The 26,774-nt window shown below is 45.6% G+C and overlaps 1 protein-coding gene across 12 annotated transcripts; it reads left to right on the top strand.

Moving 5' to 3' along the window:
• Window positions 1-26,774, top strand: shank3b (SH3 and multiple ankyrin repeat domains 3b). 12 transcript variants are annotated; one of them, XM_034577700.1, is made up of 28 exons: window positions 1-361; window positions 6,026-6,362; window positions 13,384-13,555; window positions 13,842-13,937; window positions 14,097-14,168; window positions 14,319-14,427; window positions 14,828-14,979; window positions 15,183-15,312; window positions 15,593-15,630; window positions 15,815-15,931; window positions 16,054-16,131; window positions 16,299-16,365; window positions 16,507-16,726; window positions 16,884-17,077; window positions 17,166-17,279; window positions 17,362-17,437; window positions 17,837-17,919; window positions 18,506-18,630; window positions 18,817-18,949; window positions 19,373-19,453; window positions 19,581-19,598; window positions 19,917-20,047; window positions 20,442-20,535; window positions 20,659-21,253; window positions 21,510-21,808; window positions 21,973-23,269; window positions 23,353-23,379; window positions 23,987-26,774. In XM_034577700.1, exons 3-28 carry the CDS (start codon window positions 13,388-13,390, stop codon window positions 24,579-24,581), a joined length of 5,109 nt encoding a protein of 1,702 aa, XP_034433591.1. In that variant the 5' UTR covers window positions 1-361; window positions 6,026-6,362; window positions 13,384-13,387; the 3' UTR covers window positions 24,582-26,774. The 12 variants fall into 12 exon arrangements, with proteins under 12 accessions (XP_034433591.1, XP_034433583.1, XP_034433582.1 ...); XM_034577692.1 differs by having other exon boundaries at window positions 2-361; window positions 13,734-13,937; window positions 20,659-21,258; window positions 21,515-21,808; XM_034577691.1 differs by having other exon boundaries at window positions 2-361; window positions 13,734-13,937.

Raw genomic sequence — 26,774 nt, forward strand, 5'->3', positions numbered from 1 at the left:
AGAGAGAGAGGTGTGTTTTCTAACCCACGCATTGGAGTGGGAGACAACGTGCACACTCATACGTGCACACACACACACACACACGTATGCACAGTGTGTGTCATGCTAGCAGTGTGTGGGCTGAACCGACCAGCCTTCCACTCATTCTGCCTCTCCTTCCCTCCCTCCCCCTCTCTCTCTCTCCATCTCTCTCCCTCTTCTTCCCTCTCTCTTTTCATCTCCGATACACCTCTTCCTCCACTTCTTCCTCCTCCTCTTCTTTTTTTCCCATCTTCCATCCTCTCTTCCTCTCTGTCTCTCTCCATCAGTCCTTTTTCTTTTCAGTTTATCATCATGGAGAACGAGTCGCTGATCTCTCTGGGTGAGTCTCTCTGCAGCTCTCTGTGTGTGTCTGTGTGTGTGTGTGTGTGTGTGTGTGTGTGTGTGACTTAATGCAGCTCTGTAACTTTAAAAGTAGTGACTTAATTTTCTTCATACTTTACCTTTTTCTTCATCTTGTCATCTCCTTTCATTTCCTTTCCTCTCATCGTCTGTTCTGTCTTCATCTTTTCTGTCTCTCCTTACTTCATTTCCTCTCGGCTGTTCATTTGGCTCCTCTCCTTTATGAATGTCCTCCTCTCCTCTTTCTATTTCCTGTCATTTTATTCTCTCCCTCTTTCGTATCCTGTCCTTGTTTTCTCTTTGTTCACTTTCCTGTCTCTCTTCCTTCAATTATTTTTTTCCTTCTATGTGTTTCCTTCCCAAAACGTCCTCTCCTCTCTCCTCTCCTCTCCTCTCCTCTCCTCTCCTCTCCTCTCCTCTCTCCTCTCTCCTCTCCTCTCTCCTCTCCTCTCCTCTCTCCTCTCCTCTCCTCTCCTCTCTTCCTCTCTTCGTCTCCTCTCCTCTCCTCTCCTCTCCTCTCCTCTCCTCTCATCTGATCACCTCGCCTCTCATCTGATCTCCTCTCATCTCCTCTCCTCCTCTCCTTTCTATTCCTCTCCTCTTTCATTACACTCATTTTTCTCACCTCTCCTCTCTACCTTTCATTTCATGTCCTGTCATTCTTTCTTTTCTTTTTCTTCTTCCCATCTTCTTGTTTCTTCCTCCTTTCCTCTCCCTCATCTGCTCTTTTGCTTACTTGCATCTCCTTCCTTCCTCTCCTCTCTCCCCTCCCTCCTTCCTTCCGTCCTCCTCTCTTTCCTTCTCTCGTCGTCTTATTTCCTGTTTCGGTTTCCTCCTTGGTGTGTGTGTTATGTAAGAGCAGCAGAGAGTGTGTAGGCTGTAATCTCAGACCGTCTATCCAGAGAGGTGATCAGCCCCCCCCCCTCCGCAGAGAAATGGGAAAAGAGAAATCGAACCCTACAAACATCTCGTGGTTGTCATGGCAGCACATTGAGCCTCAGCTGAGTGACTTGACGATCAGAGGTTAAACTGCTGCGTTAGCGATAGTTTGTTTTAATTTGTCGCTGTTTCTCCTGTTCAGGGACAATATTGTGGTGGTTTCTGCAAACGGGAATTCAGACGTTTATCTGCAGCTAATTTGAGCTTTCACACGTTTTCAGTTGCTTTCAGACATGATCTGAAGTCCTGACGTGTTCCTCACATGTTCCTCACGTGTTCCTCACGTGTTCCTCACATGTTCTGCAGGTTCTCTATGTGAGAACAAACGTCTGAGTCAGTGACTCTGGACATTTTCTGGAGAAAACAGCAGGACAATGTCCTGAAGCTTCCCAGAGAGCGAGTGGACGTGTTGATGAGGTTTCTAACACGTGACGGACGTGAAACTGGAAGAACACAAACATCTCAGGATGAAGAAGAGGAGCCGTACACGTAGAAGACGAAGACATCAACTTGGAAACACGAGGAGGTTCCAGATCTTTTGGTGATGAGGGCCGACGCCGGTGTGGATGAGCTGTAAACAACAACACTGATCTTTCCACAGCAGAGTTTATACATCATGTCCGGCACCCTGCTGCTCTACAGGCTCCGCCCCTGCTGCTCTCCAGGCTCCGCCCCTCGCCTGATGTTCCCCACATGTTCCTGTTGGTGTGAACGAGTCGGACCCGACAACCTGCTGCTGCTGCTTCACAAACACCAACTACACAACATGTCCATTGTTCTTGTGTGTCGGTCCTGCGATGCACTGACGACCTGTCCAGGATGTGTCCCGCCTCTCGCTCACTGTCAGTTGGGACGTCCATTAGATGATGAGACCAGATAGTTTGAGGAGTATCGAGGAGTTCAGAGCTGAATTAATAGAAGTTAATTAGGCTGCGTTTTAGGTGTTTAAGGGTTAAAGGCAGTCTGCCCGATTTCACCAAAATGTCCCAACTCATTGCAGAATCATTCTAGCAGGAAAACCTGGAGCCACCATTTCCCTCCACGTCATGCTCAGATGATCTGTGGCGTCTGGCAGCTGCAAGTCAAAAACACAAAATGTCTTCTGATCTGTGGGCGTGATTTTCATTTTCATTTTAAACGGGAATAACTGAGCACATTTGAGTCCTTGTTGCTTCTCTCATCTCTGCACATCTGACCCATCGTGTCCTGAAGTGGGTGTGGATGTCGGATCATCGGTTTCAGAACAGAAATGCCCGAACACAGCTGAGATGCTGGAGAGACATGATGAGAGGTTTTGAAGTGTCCTGGCTCTTTTTAATTAAATGTCACTGTGTGATTGATTTATTTTAACCACTTTAAACCATCTTGACACTTTGGAGAAGTGTCGTCCATCTTTAAGCTTCAGATTCCTCTGTACAGCTGTTCACCCTCTAGATTCTGTCATCTTTACACTCGGCCATCTTTATTTACAGTCTACGGTTTCTACAGTAGCCTTGAATGGACAAATTAAACACCTTTCACATTTTTGTCACCTGAAGGTAATGGAGGGGTGAAGTGAAGAGTATTCATTTGGTTGCAATCTACTCCCTCACCACTAGATGTCTCTAAATCCCACACTCTGAACCTTTAATTGTAGTTGGCTGTGATGAACATTCCAGCCTCTAGGGGGCGTTTAAAGCGCTTCAGGATCTTTGCTCTTGTTCAGAAGCGAAGAAAACTGAGCAGATTTCACCTCCGGTTCTTTTTGGCAGCTTTTTGGTTCCCAGTGATGTGAGAAAGTTGACAAGATAAAGTGTGTGTGTGTGTGTGTGTGTCTGTCCTGGAAATGTAGCTCCCTTGGCCATTGCCATGGTAACCAATGGCAGGATCTGATAATACACACTGTGTTTTCTCTCTCGCTGACACACACACACACACACCATGTTCACACCTAACAATGAAATACATCTTCTGAGATCTGACCACAACTGTACGGCTGAAATGTGCCGAGGGCCGAATCCGGACCTTCAGATTCAGGTCCACGTGAGACGAGGTGCAGATACATGATGAATACAGATGTAGACAGATGTTTAACTCACTTCTACCAAATGTATTAACAGGTTTAGATCTGACTCTTCTCCTGAGAGGAACCTGTGTTAAAGCAGGTGCGGGACACAGGTTGTAAATCCCTGGAGGTGATAAATACATTAACACAGCAAAATCCACAAGAGTTTTAAAAAAAAAAAAACGGAGCTGGGATATGTTTGATATTTGAGTCAAATAATCAACTCATAATTTCAGCTGTAAAACAGTGAAACAATGACGTGTCAGTGCCGCCCACTCCGAACTCTAAATGCAGAATAACATGTGGGTTCTCTGCACCTCCCCCCACCGGCGAATGGGGAAAAGGGAAATCCAGTCGTTTAGTTTGAACTGGATCCATAGTGAGTCTGGATTGGTCTAAAACAAGAAACACACAGAATAAAGTGTGTGTGTGTGTGTGCGTGTGTGCGTGTGTGTGTGTGTGTGTGTGTGTGTGCGTGTGTGTGTGTGTGTGCGTGTGTGCGCGTGTGTGTGTGTTATCAGTGCTTCTCAGCTTTTTCCTGCCAAACATCCATTTCCTTGGCAACCCAGACTGGAAACAGGAAGTGTGAGTGACGGGAAGTGCTTCAAGTCTTTTTGAATTGTCCTCCCGCTGTCTGTGTTGCCACGGAAACATGCTGCTCTGTGTTTGATCCAGACCCAGCTCACCTCTTCTGGTCTGAGGAACCTTTCCCACCTGATGTTCAGGTTCAGACTGAAGTGAAGAGTCTGAAGCTCTGAACCCAACGAGGTGTGAACGAGTCGTCAGGATGTGTTGACCCTTGTGGAGGTTTGAGCTCAGAGATTCAATGTGAATCACAGTGACTCTGTTGGCAGATGGTAAAATACATTGCATGTTTCTGTTCTACACCAGAGCCTCCGCTCAGTGCATCATGACGATCCTCATCTCAACCGCCTCCTCTGAAGGAGCAGCACTAAGCCCAGCTCCCTCCGGATGTCTGAGCTCCTCGCCTTATCTCTGAGGCCGAGCCCAGACTCCTCAACAGGAAACTGATCTCAGAGGCTTGTATCTGCCATCTCCTTCTCTCAGGTCTCAGGTGAGAGAAGGAATGGAGATCATTGGACTCAGCTCCGTCTTCATCACGACGGTCCGATAAGACTCCTCATCACTGCTGAGCCTGCAGCGACTGCCTCAGTTTCACCTGAGACACTTTAACTCACTTCCCTTGTGGCAGAAACTGAATTGAAGATGTAAAGAATCCGATTTACATTCGATGCATATTAATGTTTGGAATAAACAGCTGACAGATGCAGGACATTAGCCTGAGTTTGAACAGGCAGAGCTTCACTCAACACACCAACTGTGTCAATACAGGATTTAATCTGATTTATTGATCCGACGCACGACAACAGATTCTGTTTCATTAGACTTTGTGGGAAACTATAAGCACAACAGTCATCAGTCTGCTGCTCTATCAGCAGCGTCAGCAGCCTTCATCAAACAGCCTCACATTAAATCTGCAGCTTCAGAACATCCACATCTCTGGAGCTGGCAGATAATCCTGCTCTCAGGTTTTCCCTCCTCAGATCCATGTGGATGAACGTTTTGATCGAGCTCAGCTGCTGCCGACTCCTCACATCTGTAAAACAGTGGGACTGATTGCACCTGATCGTGTAGTGGATCAGGTCCGTCACAGTTTCATCTTCACACCACAAAGCTGCTTTCATTGGCTGCAGATTACAAAATGGAGGAAGCTGCTTCACACTATCTGTCGTGTCCAGGTTCGAACATCGCTGCTCAACGGGCTCAAGTGCACCACAGAGGTTTTGGTTCCATGTTGAAGAAAACAAACGTATTCTTAGTCCAAAAATTCCAAGAAAAAAAAAAATGAAGATGAAGCAGCGAGGAGAACCTCTGCTCTCTCTGCTAATCTGTTTGTTGAGAATCAACAGACGTGACGATAACGTCACAGACGACCAAACCTTTCCTTCACTGAAGAGACACTTTCCTCTGAGTCTGAGTCTGAGTCTGAGGCTCTTTCTTCTCAACAGACTCAGTTTCTCACTCAAAGTCCTGATGCTGACGATCACGTGGAGCTGATGTTATTTGTGAGACTTAAACTAAAGTTTAACTTTCCTCATTTTACACAGGAGACAGACTGAACTTCTGATGTTCACCATCGAATATGACACATAGACTAAAGTAATGATTTTAAGGTCTGTGATGAAACGTGTCGACCTCTGGGTCTAAATATTCACATGTTTTCAAGCACCAGCGTGAATTGATAAATCTGTGAATAGAAACCAGCGTCTGCGTTACTTCACGTTGATAAATGTCTCCCACATCATCCTAAACTCATCTGAGAATCAATATTTAAAACTTTATATAATACGAGCAGCTTAGCGTCGGTTTGCTGCTCGTTCAGTTGCCATGAAAACCGATCTCCACACATTGTGTAACAGAAGTGAACCTGAAATGGCCTCAACACAAACTGTGTCTGACCCAGTTTCCACTCAAACTCTCCACACAGCTAAAAAACTCTTCTTCTCTTCTGACATGTTTTTTAAAAATAATTCCTCTCCCCCTCCTCCCCCCTCCTGGTATCCTGGCCTCCCTCTCCCTTACCTCCCACCCGCCTCCTCCCTATCTTCCTCTTCCTCCCTCTTTCCTCCTTCTCCACAGGATGGGCGGAGCAGCTCCCAGAATACAATCTGAAGCTCTGAGACCTCTCACGCTGCTGCAGGACAGAAACTCCGCAAAACCCACTTTACTAAGTTCTGCTCCAGGTGCTGCAACAGGAACCACAACGTCTCCTCCTGCTTCTACTGAAACCAGCACATCCACCAGGATTACAACCAGAACCTGCTCCAACCAATCAAAACCCAACCAGAGACGCAAGATCCAGAAACCAGCAGCAAATCCAAAACCAGATCCAGGAACCAAACCACGACAGAGCAGACGAGACCAGTAGAAATCAGTAACGGCCGTTGGAAAAGTTTGATGGGACTGCTGACGACAGGTAAGTGCTGTGGTTCTGCTTCAGGAGAACTTCACTCACAACCAGCTGAACTCAGAGTTTCTCACAGGGATCGATTCAGCAGCGATGGCCGACCTGAAGTTACGAACGTTTGAATGGTTGTAGATATTTATAGTTATCGTGTGTGTGTGTGTGTGTGTGTGTGTGTGTGTGTGTGTGTGTGTGTGCTGATTTACTGCGTCCTTGAAGGCCTCTGGATCCCAGATATGAGAATCCTCAACACAGAAAATAAGTGAAACTATATTTATTGAATTATAGGTAATATATTTTTTATTATAGATCATATAAACTTAATCAAACCCTTTTTTTTTAACCATGTTTTCAGGACAAAGTCGCAGCGGTTTAGTCGAAGTTTCTACATCTCAGAAGTTTTATTAGTTCGAGGAGGCAGAGAAATTAAAGATTCATTTTCCGAACAGGCCTCAGAACGTTAATAACAAAGAGGCGACGGATTCGTTTGTGCAGCAAAAACATTTGAGCTTAATCAACTCTTCAGTTATGAGCTTTGAAGAAGAAATAATGAATCTCAGTTTGTTTGAGACCGTGCTGGAGATTTAATGAAGCACCGACGTTACAGCTCAGTGATTAAAAGTCGACATAGATTTATTTACATTCTCATGTCATGAGGTGCAAACCTACAACTCTCTGTCGTGTTCCCTGTAGACGTCACTTTATAAATGAAATGATATTCAATATGTTTAATTAGACACATCACTGGGTTAAAGCAGTTTGTTGTGTATGAATTACTTCAATATAGTTTATAGTTTTTACAGTTTTTAAAGCTGTGGTGAAGCTTGATGAATTGGTCCTCGTGCGTCGACGCTGCTTCCTTTCAGACTTGAGGCGCGGTGACTTGCAGTCTTCTCCTTAACAATAGGTGTCGCTGCTGAGAAACGTACAACCACACCGCCGGAAACAGGCGAAGAAGAGGAAACAGAACAGTGCTGACACTTTGGAATCTTTGCTTTGACCAATCGGAGGCCGAGGTTTTTCCTCAGTTACCTGCAGAACGTCTCTGTGCTTCCTCATTAATGAGGTTAGACCAGTGAAATGCGTTTGTAGATTTCATTACATTGTTTATATATAAACTCAGCATTAGGTTCAGAATATCTAGTGATATACATATATATAGTTATACTTTATTCCATCAGCGTAACAGACACGTTCATCCAGCTTCATGTTTGTGGTCTGATGCAGAACCAGGTTCTTCTGGTTCCTTTAGGTCTCTGTGGTTATTTAAACCTTGTGAAGTCTTTTTATACGTCAGTCTTCAAAGAAGCTGAGTTATATAGTCACTGATCATCTTTATATACAGTCACTGATCATCTTTATATACAGTCACTGATCATCTTTATATACAGTCACTGATCATCTTTATATACAGTCACTGATCATCTTTATATACAGTCACTGATCGTCTTTATATACAGTCACTGATCATCTTTATATACAGTCACTGATCCTCTTTATATACAGTCACTGATCCTCTTTATATACAGTCACTGATCGTCTTTATATACAGTCACTGATCATCTTTATATACAGTCACTGATCATCTTTATATACAGTCACTGATCGTCTTTATATACAGTCACTGATCCTCTTTATATACAGTCACTGATGGTCTTTATATAGTCACTGATCGTCTTTATATACAGTCACTGATCCTCTTTATATACAGTCACTGATCATCTTTATATACAGTCACTGATCATCTTTATATACAGTCACTGATCCTCTTTATATACAGTCACTGATCATCTTTATATACAGTCACTGATCATCTTTATATACAGTCACTGATCGTCTTTATATACAGTCACTGATCGTCTTTATATACAGTCACTGATGGTCTTTATATACAGTCACTGATCATCTTTATATACAGTCACTGATGGTCTTTATATACAGTCACTGATCATCTTTATATACAGTCACTGATCATCTTTATATACAGTCTATTCTTTCCACCATCACACTTCTTTCTTCCGTCTCTTCCTCTTTGTGAAGACGTTTCTGTCACTTTCACAGAATTTAAATTTGCGGATGCGACTCAGTTCTTTTCTTGTGATCAACTCACGAGTACAACGATCAGACTGTGATCAGCTGGTGACACAGACGCTGTCCTCAACACAAAGACACAGACGCTGTCCTCAACACAAAGACACATCCAGTCTGTCTGAATTATACAAGAGGACTTTTCATCTCTTATCCTCTGAAAATACAAGTTTCATTACAAGATTAAACTGTTGATTTCCAATGAATTAAACTAGTTCATGGAAAATGTCCTTCTTTACGCTCATCTTACATTGTAACCTTGGCAACACCTAATTTTCTGGCCTTGATATGATTCACTTGTTATTCAAAGGGTCTTTAATGAGCTTTAATCAGATATTTGAGTTTTAACCAAGCAAAATTGGATCAATAATATGATTTAAAGCAAAAATATTTCCCCACCATCCGTCAGAGCCACACGGGCGAAGTGTGTTAAGCGTGAGATGAATTTCCAGATTAGCGTAGCTGCAGTGTGGTTTCGGCTGTGTGGGAGGACAGCGGCTCGGCTCGGGACAAAAACGGGAAGTGATCAAATCTGTGACCTCGAGTTATTTCGAGATCAAACCTCCCGCTGCACAAATCGAACAAGAATTCCATCTTTGTGCACGACGACCATCGTAAGACGAAACTCACACCGGCGCTGAGCATCCTGGCTCAGATGGGTCCTGAAGGGAATGAGAGGAGACGTTACATAACGGAGCTCTGCAGAGACGAGTGGAGGAAGAAAACAATCAGTGCGCCGCGCTCGCTCCCACCTGAGGGACCCATTCACATTTACACCAGCGAGCAGAGAGAGGACCACAGGCGCTTTACATGATTGCTGCCAGCACAAATGTTGTGCTTGTTGAGGTGTGAAAGTGATCTGAACTGGAGGTAGAGAATCGAATGGATCCAGAGAAAGGAAGTGGTAAAGAGTGGGGGGGGGGATAGGCCCAGAAATAGAAGAAAGAACAGCCGACGGTACAGCTTCTTCAAAAGCCACAGAAACATCTCACTTGTATTAATTGGTTGTGTTTTACATATCGGAGTGAGACCTCGACTCTGTGTGTTTAATTAACGTCGTGGGTCGAATTCACATTTAATCTAAAGACACTTGTTGGTGATGAGTCTGTGTCGATCTTCGTTGAATTAGACCCGGGTGTCGCCTCTCAGGCTACGTAACGTTAGCATGAACATCAATCAAAACCAAACTGATCCGAAACATAAACATGAACAAACCTCGCTTGGATAAGAACGACCTGAAATCACAGAAAACATCTTTGACAAACGGGGAGGCGGGGTTTGAGACCTATACCGCAGCCGGCCACCAGGGTCGATCCAGACGGTTTTGACTTAACTTTCTGGAGCTGTCATGTCGTCCATCTTTACAGTTTATGGTTCAAACTTGTTCCTTTGATTCAAAGAAGCAGATATTGAATATGTTGTAGTGATGATTGAAGGGAAGACCCAGGCCGGGGCTGAGCAAAGAACAAGAAGAACTGATTCTGATGCTCCGACTGTGAATCAGTAGCTTTTATTATCGAGAGAATATGATTTTTTGGTTTAGAAGCCAAAGTAGTTTACGTGCTGCTGCAAATTAGGAGAATACAAACGTTCTTTGCTTGATTTCCTTGTCACGTTGTGTTTTAGTCCCAGTGAGAAACTCTGCAAAATGAAACCATCCAAAAAGCTACGATGAGACGTGTTGTGTAATCGAGCTCAGCTCGTCACAGATGTATATTTGAACAGCTGTCAGAGAGTTGGCTCGCCGTTTTATCTCTACCTTCATTTTGAAGGTTAATCCATCAGACAACTGTGAAAAGCTCGGATTTAGTGAGTTTTTATTCCCGGCACTGATGGAAGGAAACATTTAACTCTTCAGTTTCTGTGGTTTCCTTTGTTACCGGCAGAGAAAGTGAAGATTGAAGGAAACCTGATGAAAAAGAGAACATTTCTAAAGTTAAACAGGCAGTGATGGAGGAACCGGCTCGTCAGATTCATCACGGCCACTCTGTGATAAGTTGGAGTTCAGTGTTCCTGGACTTTCCCTCCGTCCCCTCAGAGCAGGAAAGCTTTTGTTTCAGAGTTTGAAGGAAGGTGATTCAGAGCCTCTGATTGGTGGATGTAAAGTGCAGAAGGTTGGAAATCAAACCCAGCAGCTCGGGCTGATTGCAGAGGAAACAGAGGCAGGAAGTGGACAGAGTCTAATAACCAGGAATCAGTGCAGTTCCATGATGTGACCTTCGTCTCTGTTGGGTTGTTTACTGTAAGATTCTGACAAACAGGGAACAAATGATAAAAACTCTGTCTTCTGTGAAAGATGTGCAACCAAGGTCAGAACAAACCAGTGAAACTTCATCCTAGTTTACGGTTTTAGGGCATTTGGTGTTTTAATCAGACAAATGAAGGAATTGCTTCATGGCTCATGATGAATCCTGCAGTAAATCCTCCTCCATGGACGTAATGTAAATAATCGTTCTTTAACATATTGCAGATTTATCAATTGATCACATTTTCAAAACAATGAGAATTGATAATGAACAAAAAGAGATAATGAGACAGAATTAATCAACATGACAGAAGAAGATAATATGAGTTATTAATGTCTCAGAGGTTTTGATATGAACGTTTTTACAGGTGACCTGTCAGTGACCTTCACCCAGTGCATGCTGGGATGCTGTGCACTCAGCTGTGACCCTGAACATCCTGTGATGAGTCTGAAATTAGTTTTAAGTCGAGCTGAGGATTCCTCTGCGGGGGGGGGGGGGGGGGGGGGGGGGGATGTTAACATGCAGTTAGCAGGCTTTTACTGTAAAAGAGAGGAGGTGATTCATCTGCCTGGTTTCCTTCAAGCTGTGAACATCAACTTGAAGCAGCGACTTCCAACATGTTTGGGATTCTGACGTCTGCAGTGAAAGTTAAATCCTCATCGTTGGTTAATGCAGACGAGAAATCTCTCAGCTGGTGCCTTCAAGGACACTCCGACATCTGAGATGTGAGAGTCGACTGCTGACGATTGCAATTTAAAGGAAACATATGATGTTAAAGGTTAAAGTCGAGAACACTGAAGCTCCTGAACCACACTTCCTCATTGTGGTAAGCTGACCAATCAGAGCAGACTTCATCAGGAGGGAGGCTCTTAAAGAGACAGGAGCTAAAACCAAGTGTTTGAGACAGAGGCTGAAGAGAGGAGCTGCAGCGATGGGATGGAATTGGAATGAATTCTACGATTCTAGACCCAAGATTTTTGCTTGAGAATTAACTTTGGGAGGATTAATTGCTTATCAACATAATTCCTTTCAACAATGTAGAAAATGCAATTCAGTGTTCAAAAGAATCTGCAGTGATAAAACAGTGATTCATGTCTAACAGGTAAAAAACGTGCCACTAAAAAGCAGTGGAATGTTCCTTTAACTGTGGATCCTGCTGGTTCGTAGAGTTGTTGCAGCTCCGCAGACCAAATCTCTCTGAAACATCCGAGAAGCTCTCACATGTGAACTGTCTCCGAACCCACTGCTGCTCCTGATCACTGTTTACTCACATCCACCTCATCAGGAAGTGGTCCGAGACGCTCCTGCACGTGAGGGCGGCGCTGAGGCCGAGCGAGAGAGAGAGAGAGAGAGAGAGAGAGTCAGCAGGTAGGTCGGTAGTTTTATACTGGAGCTGCAAAAATTGTTCGTTGCCATAGAAACAGTGAGGATGTAGATCAGGGGGCTTTTTTTAACACACGCACACACACACACACACACACACACACACACACACACACACACACACACAGTGACAAAGTGAGGTTAGCACAGGATTCCCTGCTATTCCAGTTTCTATGACAACTCACAACTCATCCTCCTCTCGCTGTCTGTCTCACTTTCATCCTCGGCTGTGATGGAAGCTGCCGTTAAGTTCTGACTTCTGCTGCTTTATTGGCATGAACGATAATCAACTGCTAATTGGCACCAACGACGATTAACACCAAACGATAATTCGGCCCCGTTGGAAGCTTCGGGGACGGAAGGACTCGTTTGTCGTATTTAAAGGAGCCTTCGAAACGGTTCATGTGACGTAATCGTTCTTTAAATCAAGCCTCTGAAGGACGTTTTCAGAAACAGTGTTGTGTGTGTGTGTGTGTGTGTGTGTGTGTGTGTGTGTGTTATGTTCAGGGTGAAAAACAGGACGTGATGTAACATCCTGAGGCCATTATTAGAGAAGGTGCAGGTCAAACCAGAGTCAGCACGTCCTCAGTCATTATCACGTGAACATGTTAACGTGTTGTGTTTTGGTCTGGGGGGGGGGGGGGGGGGGGGGGGGGGTAGCCATCGTCACTGTATCACTGTTCTCATGCATCTGAACATGTCGGCAGTGAAGAGCGTGGGAGTCTGACACATCCAGCTGCTAATGTCCTCATAATGAACACACACCTTTTTAATTTGAGACGTTTCAGCCGAGAGCGTTGAGGCAAATTAATTAGAAGAACCTGAGATGAAAAACAGTTTGGTTCAAAGTTAAGTCTTTAAACTTTAGCTCACTTTAACAGGTGATGATGCGTTCACACTAAATCTGAAGTCAACTGTATTTGAGATAAGATTAATAATCAATGCAAAGATGCAAACAGACACAAATGTAAAGGTGACACCAAAGCATTTTTACATAAATGACTCAATCAATGACTAAAGTGAGTTTTTAGTTTTTGTCAATCAACTGATGATTAATCAACTAATCGTGTTGTTGCTGCTGTGGTTTTATTCACTGTTAAACATAAAATCTTTAAGCGAATCATATTTTGGATTCAAAAATCGTGATTTCTAAAGTTACTAAAAGTTGATAAAAGTAAACAACAAATAAGTTGATATTCTCTAAATACAATAAATAAAAGTTATAAAATAAATAACATGGCCTCAGATTTGTATTTAAGTACTTGAGTGACAGATGATGATACACAAGTCTTTACTTGTACTCCTCTGTGTTTCAGCCACATGCCTCTGAGTCCGGCTGCTGACACCAAACATGATCGCCCGCGGCAACAGGCGGTTACTAACGGCAACCCGACAGGCTCTGCTGTTGCCAGGGACGACGACGCGGATGACACGTCCCCTGGAAACAGCACTGTCGTCCGCATTGGCATCCCGGACCTGCAGCAGACGGTAACACACACACACAGTTTATACATGAATGTGAATATGTATCTATATATATTTATATATAGACCTGGAGTAGGAGCATTAAATAAATGAATCAGCAGGACAAACCCGTCTGTCTGTCTGTGTGTGTCTGTCTCTTTCTCTGTCCGTCTGTCTGTGTCTCTGTCTCTGGCTCCCTTAGAAGTGTTTGCGGTTGGACCCAGAGTTACCAGTTTGGACCAGTAAGCAGAGGGTTCTGGTGACGTTGACTCAGTCTCTGTCGGATGTTTTGAACTATGGTCTCTTCCAGCCGGCGTTCAACGGCCGAGCCGGAAAGTTTCTGGACGAGGAGCGGCTGCTGAAGGAGTACCCTCTGCCCCCCATCACCCCCATCCCCTACCTGGAGGTGAGTCCATCTACAGGATGTCTTGTCGTTGATATGTTTCCATGGCAACGATAACATCAGTATTGTCATCTATAAGTGAAGGTCAGTGTTTAACGATTGTGTTTAACACGTACGACCTCCAGTAACCGGAGTCACCTTTGTTTTTCCTTTTCTCTTCAGTTTCGTTATAAGAGGAGAATTTACACTCAGACCTACGTGGACGATAAACAGCTGGCCAAGTTACACACCAAGGTACACACACACACACACAGTCACACACACACAGACACACACACTTTCAGATGAAGTAGCACAGTTTATAACATAATCACATAAACTCACTCTACACTGACTTTTACCATCGGCTCTGACGGTTAATGCTCCAACAAACGTGTTTTTCAGGCCAATCTGAAGCGTTTCATGGAACATGTTGCTCAGAAGAACGTGGAGAAACTTTCCAAATGGCTGGAAAAGGGCCTGGACCCAAACTTCCACGACGCCGACACGGGGGGTACGAACAACACGCACACAGCTGATAGCATTGTGTTCAGTGACAAATCTCTGATCAAACATTAACGTGGACTTGAGGACGACCTGGTTAGAATTTTGTGGTCAAAGGTCAAAGTCACTGTGGCCTCACAAATCATCTTTTTGATGATACCTCATTTTGACCAGTTGTCATTTGGACTCAAAGATGAACTGGTTAGATTTCAGTGGTTAAAGTTCAAAGTCACTTCAAATGAATCTGGTAAGAAACTGAGGTTCCCCTGGTTGGTGGAGACGAAACAACCACAGGGAGTTCATGTAACTTTGTTCTATAAGTTTGGTTTGAAGTTCCTGCTGTTTTCTAGTCAGAATTGACCAGTGAGGTCATAAACAGAAGAGGAAGTGAATGTATTCCTGTGTCTCAGAGTGCCCCCTGACGCTGGCCGTGCAGCTGGAGGAGAGTTGCGAGCTGATTAAAGCTCTTCGCAGCGGTGGAGCTCATCTGGACTTCAGGACCAGGGACGGTATCACCGCTCTGCACCGAGCCGTCCTCTGCAGGAACAGCGCCGCTCTCACTGTGAGGAAACAAACCTTTACAAACATCGTTCAATGTGTACTTTGATTTGTTTTACTTTGGTCCCATCTGCTAACATGGAGGGTTTAGGGCCTATACTACAGCCATCCACCAGGTGGTGATCAAGACACTGTGGCTTCTATTAACTTCACAACACGTCACAAACTTCTTCAGACACGTAATTGAAATCTTCTCGTGGTCCCCAGACGCTGCTCGACCTCGGTGCGTCTCCGGACTACAAGGACAGCAGAGGTCTCACTCCTCTCTACCACTCTGCCATGGTGGGGGGCGCCCCCTACTGCTGCGAGCTGCTACTGCAGGACCATGCCACCATTGGTGAGGAGGCTCAAAGTGATCAATCCAGCTGCTGTGTGTGTGTGTGTGTGTCTGTGTGTGTGTGTGTGTGTGTGTGTGTGTGTGTGTGTGTGTGTGTGTGTATATGTGCGTGTGCGTGTGCGTGTGTGCGTGTGCGCATGTGCGCGTGTGCGTTGACATCACTGCTGCCCTTGCATCAACACTGTACGACTTCTTTTGTATCAGATTATTATATATATTGTGTTGTTTGTGAAACAAAAACACTTCACCACTGAACGATATCCTGTTGTCATGGTTACAGGGATGACTGATGAGAACGGGTGGCAGGAAATCCACCAGGTGACACACACACACACAACCACACACACACACACACACACACACACACACACACACACACACACACACACACACACACACACAACCTCACACACACACACACACACAATCAGTTGAATTATACTTGCGCTGATAATAAGTTGCTCGTACAATTATGATCTTCTGTGTGTGTATGTGAGTTCAGGCATGTCGCTATGGTAACGTGCAGCACTTGGAGCACCTGCTGTTCTATGGCGCTGACATGAGTTCCCAGAATGCATCAGGAAACACCGCACTGCATCTCTGTGCGCTCTACAACCAGGTAACACACATTAAATACAGTACACACACACACTAACACACTGTATTAACGTTTTCTGTGTCACATGTTTTGATCACGTTGTTTAATTTAATTTTGTAATTAATCGGTTGTTGGTTTTTCAGGACAGTTGTGCCCGAGTGCTGCTGTTCAGAGGAGCAAACAAGGACATCAAGAACTACAACAACCAGACGGCCTTTCAGGTCAAACATAAGAACTACAACCAGGAATTCATCTGAATCAATCTGCTGCAGCTGTTGTTATGGTACAAACATTCTGTGTGTGTGTGTGTGTGTGTGTGTGTGTGTGTGTGTGTGTGTGTGTGTGTGTGTGTGTGTGTGTGTGTGTGTGTGTGTGTGTGTGTGTGTAGGTGGCGATCATTGCTGGGAACTTTGATTTGGCAGAAATCATTAAAATCCACAAAACCTCTGATGTTGGTGAGTTTGTTGAAAGTTCAAACACATTGACATCTTGTGTGAATGTTTCTGAGATCACAAATAACAGTGGTTGGTTAACTCTGTGTCTCTGTGTGTGTCTGTGTGTCTGTGTGTCTCTGTGTTTGTGTATATGTGCCCAAGTAGTACCCTTCAGAGAAACTCCCTCCTACACCAAACGCCGCCGCGGTGGGAGCAGGACGTCGGCGGGAAACGGTCTCTCATCTCCACGTTCTCTGATTCGCTCAGCCAGTGACAATGCTCTTGAAAGCCCCGCCTCCTCTCCTGGCCCCTCCCTCCAAAGCCTGGAGACTCACCACGACACGCACACACACTCGCTACGACGTCACACACGGCGACTCAGGTACATGTCGACAGTTCCCCCCACACATACGTCATCCTCGTGTGTTTCCTCGTTAGAAGCTACAACACGTTACAGCTCCTGATTGGTTTAGTTTCTTTGTTTGTTTCTTTGTTTGGTGGAGTTGTTTTTTGTTTATAGTCTTTTTTCTGACGTTCAGTCGTCTGTCTGTCTGCAGCCCGAGCGCCGGAGGTCATGTGGAGGCCAGTCCCCCGCCCTCCCCTCCCCCGACCCCCCAGATGAGGAAGAGGAGGCTGTACAGCGCCGTACCGGGACGCACCTTCATCGCCACCCGGTCCCACGTCCCCCAGGGGCCTGGCGAGATCCAACTGCACCGAGGAGAGAGGGTGAAAGGTCGGACACCTGTCGTTGTGTATACGCTGAGTGCTTTGTGTGTGTACAGTTGTAATAATGATTGTGTGTGTGTGTTGTGGATGAACAGTTCTGTCTATAGGTGAGGGGGGGTACTGGGAAGGCAGCGTTAAAGGAAGAACTGGTTGGTTTCCTGCTGACTGTGTTGAAGAAGTACAGATGAGACAATATGACCCCAGACTGGGTAAATACCACAAATATACAATATGAAACACAAACACACTGTGATGTGATGTGATGTGTTTAATGTCTCCTGTATTTTTCAGAGACGAGGGAGGATCGCACCAAGAGACTGTTCAGACATTATACTGTAGGATCCTACGACAACTACACCTCCTACAGGTGAATCTTTGTTACTACACCACATGCAGGTTGTAATTAAGTTCAATTACTAAATATTATTTTACTAGTTGACTTTATACAGTCTAATAAAAACATTGAGTACAAACTATGAATTTAAGAAAATATTAAACACTTTCGTATAAAGTTCAAATAAAATATCAAAATATTTGGTTTTCCCAAATTAAACATTGCAATTATACTGAGGTGAATATAATATAACTGAGTAATAATTCAAATACAGATTTAAAACAAAATGCAAACAAATCCAGTCAATGTGCTGCCGGACGTCGTCTTAGCTGCGAATTTACATTCACGACAGATTTTAGCAAATATGTAAAAACGATTAGAATCAAACCGTTGAGATCTCACAGTTTTGTTTCGTGTGTTTGTCTGCGTCAGCGACTACGTGATCGAGGAGAAGGCGGCCGTGCTGCAGAAGAGAGAGAGCGAGGGATTCGGCTTCGTCCTCAGAGGAGCTAAAGGTAGAAACAGAGGGATGAACACATCGGAGGAGGGAGGGCGGGAGGGAGGGAGGGAGGGAGGAGTGGTGGGTGTTCGGAGGTGTTGGGAAAGATGAAGATATTTAAAACACAATGAAGAAGAACTCCTGCTGCGTTGTTTCATAATAACATCTGAGTGTGATTCACATCAGCAGCTCTCAGAACACGTCCGTCCTCCCGACACCATCAACACATCAAACAGAAATATGAAACATAGAAAAGGAAACGATGTTTGGTTTATTTTAGTTTATTTCACACAACATAAATACAATGAAAGTCATAGATAAAGAGATTTACTTATATTAAAAACTCCCCTCAAAGATAAAACAGTCTCAAATGAAGCTGATTGATTGATAACACTTGATTATTAATGTTGTTATTGATCAATAACATGGAGACAGAAGTCCAACATAATTAAAAACAAAATCACTGTCAGAAGTTTTTTATTATTTTGTGAGACAAAGAAATAATCGTTGATTGGTCAAAACACGTCGATATTAACGCTCACTGGTCACAATTATGAAAAATTAAAACGTAAAAATCAAACTCGTTCTCGCTCTCTCTCCAGCTGAGACCCCCATCGAGGAGTTCGCCCCGACGCCGGCGTTTCCTGCTCTTCAGTACCTGGAGTCAGTCGACCAGGGGGGCGTGGCTTGGAGGGCGGGGCTACGGACTGGAGACTTTCTCATAGAGGTAACGCCCGACCTCTCACCTGAGGCCTCGTTAGACCTCTGCTGAGCAAAGATTGATCGTGTGTGTGTGTGTGTGTGTGTGTGTGTGTGTGTGTGTGTGTGTGTGTGTGTGTGTGTGTGTGTGTGTCTGTGTGTGTGTGTGTGTGTGTGTGTGTGTGTGTGTGTGTGTGTGTGTGTGCGTGCGCAGGTGAACGGGACGGACGTGGTGAAGGTGGGTCACCGGCAGGTCGTCTCTCTGATCCGACAGGGAGGAAGTCGCCTGCTGATGAAAGTCGTGTCTGTTTCCAGGAAATCAGAATCCAACCTCATCAGGAAGAAAGGTCCCGTCGCCATCTTTGATTTTTTTTACCTAATTTGTTCACTTCAGTCACAAATATTATTTATTTATTATTTAATATGTCTTTTATGTGGCTAAGTTAATAAGTGAATTCATTTTATGTATAAAATCTGCATAAAAATTCTGTTAAATTAACACAGAAGGTGATTTTGGCTGCAGACAAATTTGGTTTTTAAAGAAAAATAATTACTCCGGCACTAATCCGCTTCCGTACTGACAAGATTTAAACATTTTTTAATTAGTCTCACAATGTGAATCGCTCATATTTGGTCCCAGAGGTGGTGAAAGCTGCTGTTTTTGTTTAATTGATTTTATGATGTGATGAATTTTACAAAAACAACATTCAGTTTATTTTCTTTTCTTTAATCTGCTGTTGACTGTAATTTGATTGATTCTTACCCTTTAGCTCCACCCCCTCCAAAACGAGCCCCCAGCACCTCGCTAACGCTCCGATCCAAGTCCATGACCGCTGACCTGGAGGACATCGGTAAAACAAACACACACACACACACACACACACACACACACACACACACACACACACACACACACACACACACACTGATAGGTCAGACTGTAGGAGAGTGTGTTGTTGACCTTTGCTCTCTCTGCAGCCAGAAGGAGACGCTACGGTGAGTCACATGACCCTGATTTCATGTTTGTGGTTTTAGTTTCTCGGTGTGTGACAGTGTCGTGTCGTCAACCTAAAGTGACAGTTGTTGTGATTTGCATGATGTCGGCCTGATGTTGGTGTTGCTGAGGACACTGAACACACGTCAAACCCAAATCTCCTTCTCTTTGTCTTCTGACATCGTGGCTACGACCCTGTTAACTGGAGCTATGTTTTTGCTGTGGTGTTGTGTTATTGTTGTTGTTGTCATGTTGTGATGAAACAAGGTTGTGTTTGAGCATATTTTGTTTATGTTGTTCTTTGTGTCTCTTCCCTTCAGAGAAACTGGATGAGATGTTGGCCAGCGGTCAACCGGAAGTCGTCCTGAGGCCACGACCTGCGGACGACTTCAGAGCGGCGACGGTCAAACAGCGACCGACCAGCCGACGGATCACACAGGCTGAGATTAATGTAACGTCACACACATGGTCCTTATGTTATGTATTTGTCACCTAACTACGAGTTTACAACTGGTAAATGATGCATCAACCTCCAGTTCGTAATTTCCATAACATTAAAGACTGGAAACTGTACGAACATGGACAAGGTTTGATGATTTTTAGTATTTTATTTTCAGTTCTCATTTTATATAAAAACTGTAGTTGTACAAACATCTCGTTCTCCAATGTCACAGCTCGTAAACACAACACAACTCATCATGAGAGGTTTTAGGGACTGTGCCGAATAATAGTTATCTTTGTGTGTGTGTGTGTGTGTGTGTGTGTGTGTGTGTGTGTGTGTGTGTGTGTGTGTGTGTGTGTGTGTGTGTGTGTGTGTGTGTGTGTGTGTGTGTGTGTGCGTGTAGTCTCTGTTTGAGCGTCAGGGTCTGGTTCCCCCCTCAGCCCCAGAGAAGAGCACCATGGCTTTACCCAGAGGAATGTCCAGAACCAAGAGCTTTGGTGAGACTCACACAATCACACACAATTACATCACAAATCATCATGATCAGTGTGTTTGTTTGTGTAAAAAGTTTAAAGTATTCAGGTGCTTTTATCTTGACGTCTCCATGGTTACCACGACAGGCACACCTGAGGACGACAGGATCTCAGCCCTGATCAACGAGAGTCGGTTTCCACGGAGCTCCTCGCTGACGGACAGCTTCATCCCTCCCCCTCCTCAGACTGCTCCTCCCCCTCCTCCCGCCGCCTCCGCCACCTCCCCGCTCTTCCTCCTCGACTCTGGACCTCCCCCCTCCTTCCTCCCCCCTCCTCCCCCTGCCCGGGGGGAGGGGCTGACCCGCTCCAGCTTCAAGCCAGGGGCGGAGCCGAGGCTGCAGGAGCTCTCTGACTCTCCGTCGAGAAGCCACTCCCACGCCGAGCGTCAGAGGAAAGCGAGGTCGATGATCATCCTGCAGGACACGCCCCCGTCGCTGCAGCCTGATGCACAAGCCGTCGCCCCCCCGCACGCGCTGCACACTGCCACACACACGCTTCACACCGCCACACACACCTCCACGCTCTCTCTCCACAGCACCAGCCCTGCCCTCGGCCACTCACCGCTGTCACGCCGCAGGGGTCGACCAATAGAAAACCCTTATGCTAACGTGGGACAGCAGGCTCCACCCACCAAACCGCAGAGGAGGAAGTCACCTTTGCTGAAACAACTTCCTGTAGAGGAGATGGGTTAGGATGGTTCTGACTTGTCGTCTTTCTGATTTCTACAGAAACATGTTTCAGTCAGGGACGTTTTGAGCACATGTATTTTATTTTGAAGAGAAACTAACTAAGTTTTCTTTCTAAACTACAATTGATTAAACACAAAAAGTAACATTCTGTGCTCACAAGGTCCCGTTACCTGCTCAGGATTGAGACAAGAATATATCGTAGCCTCCTGATCAGGACATTTGTCAGTCTGACTCCTTGTGTTTTCTTCTGCTAGGACTTGGGATCAGAGATTATGATTTGTCCAAATTAGACGGAGGAGGGCCTGGCAGCCCCAGCAGGGCGGAGATGTACCAGCAGCAGGTTCTTTCAGAGCGCGCTCGGGTACAAGGCCGCCGGTCGTCTCTCTTCCTGTCTGTTGAGGGCGCGGGGTCTGAAAACCAGGTGCCACCCCTGCTGACTTTGAGCCATTCGATGGACGACCTCGGTGAGCTTCCTCCTCCCGCCCCAGTTCTATCGCCTTCCCCGACACCTCACACCTTCCTCCACCCGCTAACGGGAAAACCTCTCGGTGAGTCCAACATCATGACCTTCTGAAATCCCTTGTGTTCCCTTGTGTTGCTGTAGAATTCTCCAAGAGTTGATAAACAATTCTGCATTAATAACTTCCTCACATCAATTAAACTTCACCACAACAAACTTTTGTTCACCTTCATTCTGATTTTCTCTCCTCAGACCCGTCCTCCCCACTCGCCCTGGCTCTTGCGGCACGAGAACGAGCGCTCACTGCCAGAACGCCGAGTCCTGAGCCTCGATCTAAACACGCATCTGCCTCCACGACACCCATCCCCACCCCAGCCGCAAGCCCAGAGGGCAGACATAAGCGCACCCCTATCGCCACCCCTCAGAGCAGCCCTGAGCCCCGATCCAAACGCACAACTCCACAGACGAGCCCAGAGCAGCGAACCAAGCGCACCACTCCTCAAACCAGCCCCGAGCTGAGGCATAAACGCATAACCCCGCCTCTGTTCCCTGATGGACAGGTAGAACGTCCAGAGACAGAGGGAGGAGTAACATCACCTGCTGGCCCATCTCCTGAACGTTGGAGACCCACCCCCTTGCCACCACTGGCCAGTGAGAGTCACTCAGCTCTGATTGACAGGCGCAGAAGCCTTACAGTGGGCAGCTCAGAGGAGGAGGGTGGGGCTTACACAGTGACACTCCCACCAGCATTGTTGTCGTCCAGTGATGAGGAAACTAGGGAGGAGCTGCGCAGAATTGGTCTTGTGACTCCTCCCCCTGCCTTTGGCTGTCCTACTGCTCCTCCTCCCCCATCCTCTCTTACCCTATTACCACGGCGAGTTGGGGAGGGAGGGGGAGAGGGCGGTCCCGACTCCCTGGGTAGACGAGGAGATGAGGAAGAAGGAAGTGATGAACGGCTCCATGACAGCTCCTCGCCCAGTTCACTCCCTCCCTCCATTACCTTGGCCTCCCCTCCAGCTCCAGCTTCCCCCTCCTCCCCACCTGCTACTCACCAATCTTCCTCGTCTGCCGTCACTTCCCCATCAGGCCTAAAGCCTCGTCTTCGTTCACCAATCGGCCGGGGTCGTTCTGCGCTTCGGGACCCGCTGCTGAAGCAATCATCAGACAGTGAGCTTCTACCCTACACTGCATCCTCCTCCCCTTCTTCACCACTCTGTTCCTCCCCCACCGGTGGTGGTGGTCGACAGCCACGCTACCTATTCCAGAGGAGGTCCAAGCTGTGGGGAGGAGGGGATGACCGCGGGGAGGAACGCCGGGGCCTCAGCCCAGAGGAAGGAGGGGGCCGTCCAGCAGCACTGGGAGGTCAGGGGTTGGGGTCGGCTGTGGATCTGACCAGTCGCTCGGCATCAGCACTGGAGCTGAGTGGCAGGGCAGGTTCCGGACTGGATCTGGTCAATCGGCTACAGCTGCTCAACAAAGACAGTCATTCTCTGGGGGAGGAGCCGAGCCCTCTTGACCCAGGCCGGCGGTCACCAGTAGGAGGTGCCAGGTAAGTACTGACCTGATAGCACTACTTCTGTATGTGTGTTTGTGTGTGTGCTGTAACAGAGTCTGTTGTTTGTGTTGTTCCAGATGTGTGGACAGAGGAGAGAGTAAATCGTAGGTTTCATCTCTGGTAAACACTTCCTGTTATTGCCAAGAGATGACTTTCTTTAGCTAACAGCTAACTAACGTTCACCTTCTTTGCAGATGACTAACTATTAAAAATCTGAAATTATTCCCCTGTCCATCTTTGGATTGTTTTGTTGTTTGCTAAACACCTCCTCTGAAAAGCTTTCTGCCGAACCAAGCTTAGCAAACCTAACAAGCCTGTCAAGCTTCGTGTTTCACAACATGTTGAAAAGGTAACGTTGGTCATTCGTAAGTCGTAAAAACAAAAACAAAGGATAAAAGCACAAGGAGCAGATTAAATATTGTATTCAGATGTTCAAATGTAAGCTGCAAAAATTAACATATCCGACTTACTAGCTAACAATACCACAGTAGTTTTACGTTTTAAGGCCTAGAGTTAGCATATCACTAACATCTTTGCATGTTCAATAGAAAGCAAAGCTTCCAGAACAGCAGGCGTTTTAACAGTAATATATAAAAATATTTAAACTTGAATGGCAATGCAACAATAATTAGACGGCTGAGTCTGAGCAAAGTGTCAAATGGTAACTCTAGTCATTAGGATACTGTTATTCTACGGTTTAATGTGTTGCAGGTTGTTCTCCAGTCTCGGTGAACTCCACACCATCTCCCAGCGAGGATATGGCGCAAGCTACACAGTCCGACCAGGAAGTCGCTACCCTGTCACCCGCCGGAGCCCCTCCCCCTCTCCTTCCCCCTCTGATAGGTCGATAGGGCTCGCCTCCTCCCCCACCCCATGTTCTGAAAGGCCAGATCTGAGCTCAGGTCGCGGTCTAACCATCCTGAAGTCCTCCAGTCTAAGTCTCCCCTCAGAACCAAAGGAGGTTCGCTTTGTGATGCGAAGTGCCAGCGCACGAACCAGGTCCCGTTCGCCTTCACCTTCACCCCACGCCTCACCTTGCCCCTCCCCAGTCCTCAGTGGACCGCTGTTGGCCCTTCGGCCATGGAGGCAGCGGCCCCTCAACCTGTGGAATAAATATGACGTGGGTGACTGGCTGGAGAGCGTGGGTCTAGCTGAACATCGCCAGCGCTTCCAGGAGCACGAGATTGAAGGCTCCCATCTCCCTGCCCTCACCAAAGAGGACTATGTGGAGCTTGGGGTCACCAGACTGGGGCACCGGATCAACATCGAGAGGGCACTGAGACAACTGCTGGATGGTTCCACTTGACCCCGTAACTGCTGATCACTAACCTCTAAACATCCTGAACTGTGACCTCATAACCCCTGACCTCTGGTCAGACTCTAGGCTATATCCTTGACCATGATATCTTAGCAATGACTGAATCTTTAAACCTTTTTACCAACGCAGAGCCCAACTCTCTGAAGGATCTCTGTGACATTTTGGCTCGTCAGCTGTTTGATCAACTCAGTGGTGTGAAGAGTGGTAGCATCAAGGTCTGAGTCCAGAGAGCCGTTCTTTATTTTGACATCTGCTCACACTTAGTGTCCACTGATCAAACGGTAAAAACCCTAAACCAAATGTATTATGTCTCTATTGATAAGCTCAGAAGCCAACGAGGCAGCAGCTGACACCGGTGCCATTTTGATAAATCATCATTTAGTTTAAAGCTACTTTCGTGCTACCTGTTAGCTCTTGAGCTTTTAGTTCAAAAGCAACCGGAACAATGATGTGTTCGTGCGGCTTTGAGCGGAGGTAAAAAGAGTCTGAAAATATGTCAAACCAAGCTGAAATTGGAGAAGAATATTTAAAAGCGATAATTTGTACGATTTTTTAGGAGCCTCTTTGCCTTTGATGATACGTCACGTGACAAATCAGCGTACGAGATTCTTCACTGAACACCGAGCTGAACCGTCTCCACAGGTGAAGATACGTTGATCAAAAAGCTGATGTGACAAACTGACGACAGAGTTAATGAGACAGGTTCTTTTCCTCTTTTCCTGATCACTCAGACCTGATTAGCTGGACTTTTGTTAGCAGCGCTGGACGATTAGCGAGTCTCAACCTTAACAACAGGAGATTCTAGCGGAGGATACGTCTCCGCTCCTTTTAAAAGAAATCTTCTTGTGTCTTAGCATTTTTTCTTTTTCCAAATATCACTCATGAAGACTTTGTGTTGATTTTCTGTTTGTATCTTAATTCCGATCATCTAGAACTTATGAATAACAAGTAATAATAATGTGGTGGTGAGTTTTAATAGTTTGGACAATGACTATGAGTTCCTAATGATTTGACAATGAGTTGAATTTCAAGGTCGTTTCGGTGATGTTTGGAATTCATGATGATCTGTCAATGAGTATGACTTTGTGCTGATGTGCTGTGTGTTTCAGGGAGAGCTGCAGCCGAGCTCCAACTGTAAACCTCTCTGGTTTCTAACCTGCTTATCGAGGGCTTACTGTACATGGTGCTATCTGTTTAAAGCCATCTGTACAGAAAATACCTTTCTCCTTCCCCTTCTATACTTTCCTCACACCGACACCTGAATCTCTTAGGTTAACCCCTGTAACTCAAGTGAGTAATTCCTAAATTAAATATGGCTGTACCTGCCGCGACCCCTGCAGTTATAGTAACTTGTCAGAAACAGGCCAAAAATGGAGTTTCCTCCCTGCCATATTGGGGATTCCTTCCCTGCCATATGTGGAGTTTCCTCCAGACCATATACAGAGTTCCCCAGAGGCCGTGAATGGAGATAACCATGTTTTCATTTAGGGCTGCAACGACTGATTAATCTGCATTGAACCTCTCGTAAATTTTACCATCACGTTGGACCATAGACTGTAAATAAAAATGGACGACACATCTCCACCTCCTCCCGTTCTCCAGAAATGAAGCCAAAATAGAGCCATTTTGCCTCTTAATGATGACCAATCAATAATCAGAATTGTTGCAGATGAATTTTTCTTGGCTGGACTAATTGTTGCAAACAGATTCTCAGTCTCCATTTCAGTGAGGGGGGGGGGGGGGGGTGTAAAGGCATCTAACCGTTCAAGTTCAACAAAATTAAAATAGTAAATTTATCATTTAACTGTTGCAGCTCTAATGTAACGACTTTTTAAAAATGAATTATCTTTTAAACATATTACCTAAAGATCATAAATGTAGAGGAGTTTAGCCTAGCTTAGCACAAAGACTGGAAACAGAGGGAAACTGCTAGCATAGCTAAAACTAAAATGAAAGAATTACACCTCCCAACAGCAACATGGTCTCATTTACATGTTGTAACTCGTTATTTAACAAACTGGTCGTCAAACCAGACGCAGGAAAAAGCTTCGAAGACGACAAACGAACTGCTGCTAAAACCATGTTTCATTTTTATTGTTGTTGTCTTTCTAAACCTGTAGAATAAACAAGATACAGCACGTAAACAAGACCTCTCCCAAGTTGCTGGAAGGTGTAGAATTT

This window comes from Hippoglossus hippoglossus, chromosome 23, assembly GCF_009819705.1.
Source record: "Hippoglossus hippoglossus isolate fHipHip1 chromosome 23, fHipHip1.pri, whole genome shotgun sequence".
Taxonomy (NCBI): domain Eukaryota; kingdom Metazoa; phylum Chordata; class Actinopteri; order Pleuronectiformes; family Pleuronectidae; genus Hippoglossus; species Hippoglossus hippoglossus.

Excerpts from the sequence above, each read along its gene's own strand:
- shank3b (XM_034577692.1), top strand. The coding sequence starts at position 13,388 with ATGCCTCTGAGTCCGGCTGCTGACACCAAACATGATCGCCCGCGGCAA. Across the intron at positions 20,536-20,658 it reads GTCCAGAACCAAGAGCTTTG|GCACACCTGAGGACGACAGG; the intron begins GTGAGACTCACA and ends TTACCACGACAG. Across the intron at positions 23,380-23,986 it reads GACAGAGGAGAGAGTAAATC|GTTGTTCTCCAGTCTCGGTG; the intron begins GTAGGTTTCATC and ends AATGTGTTGCAG.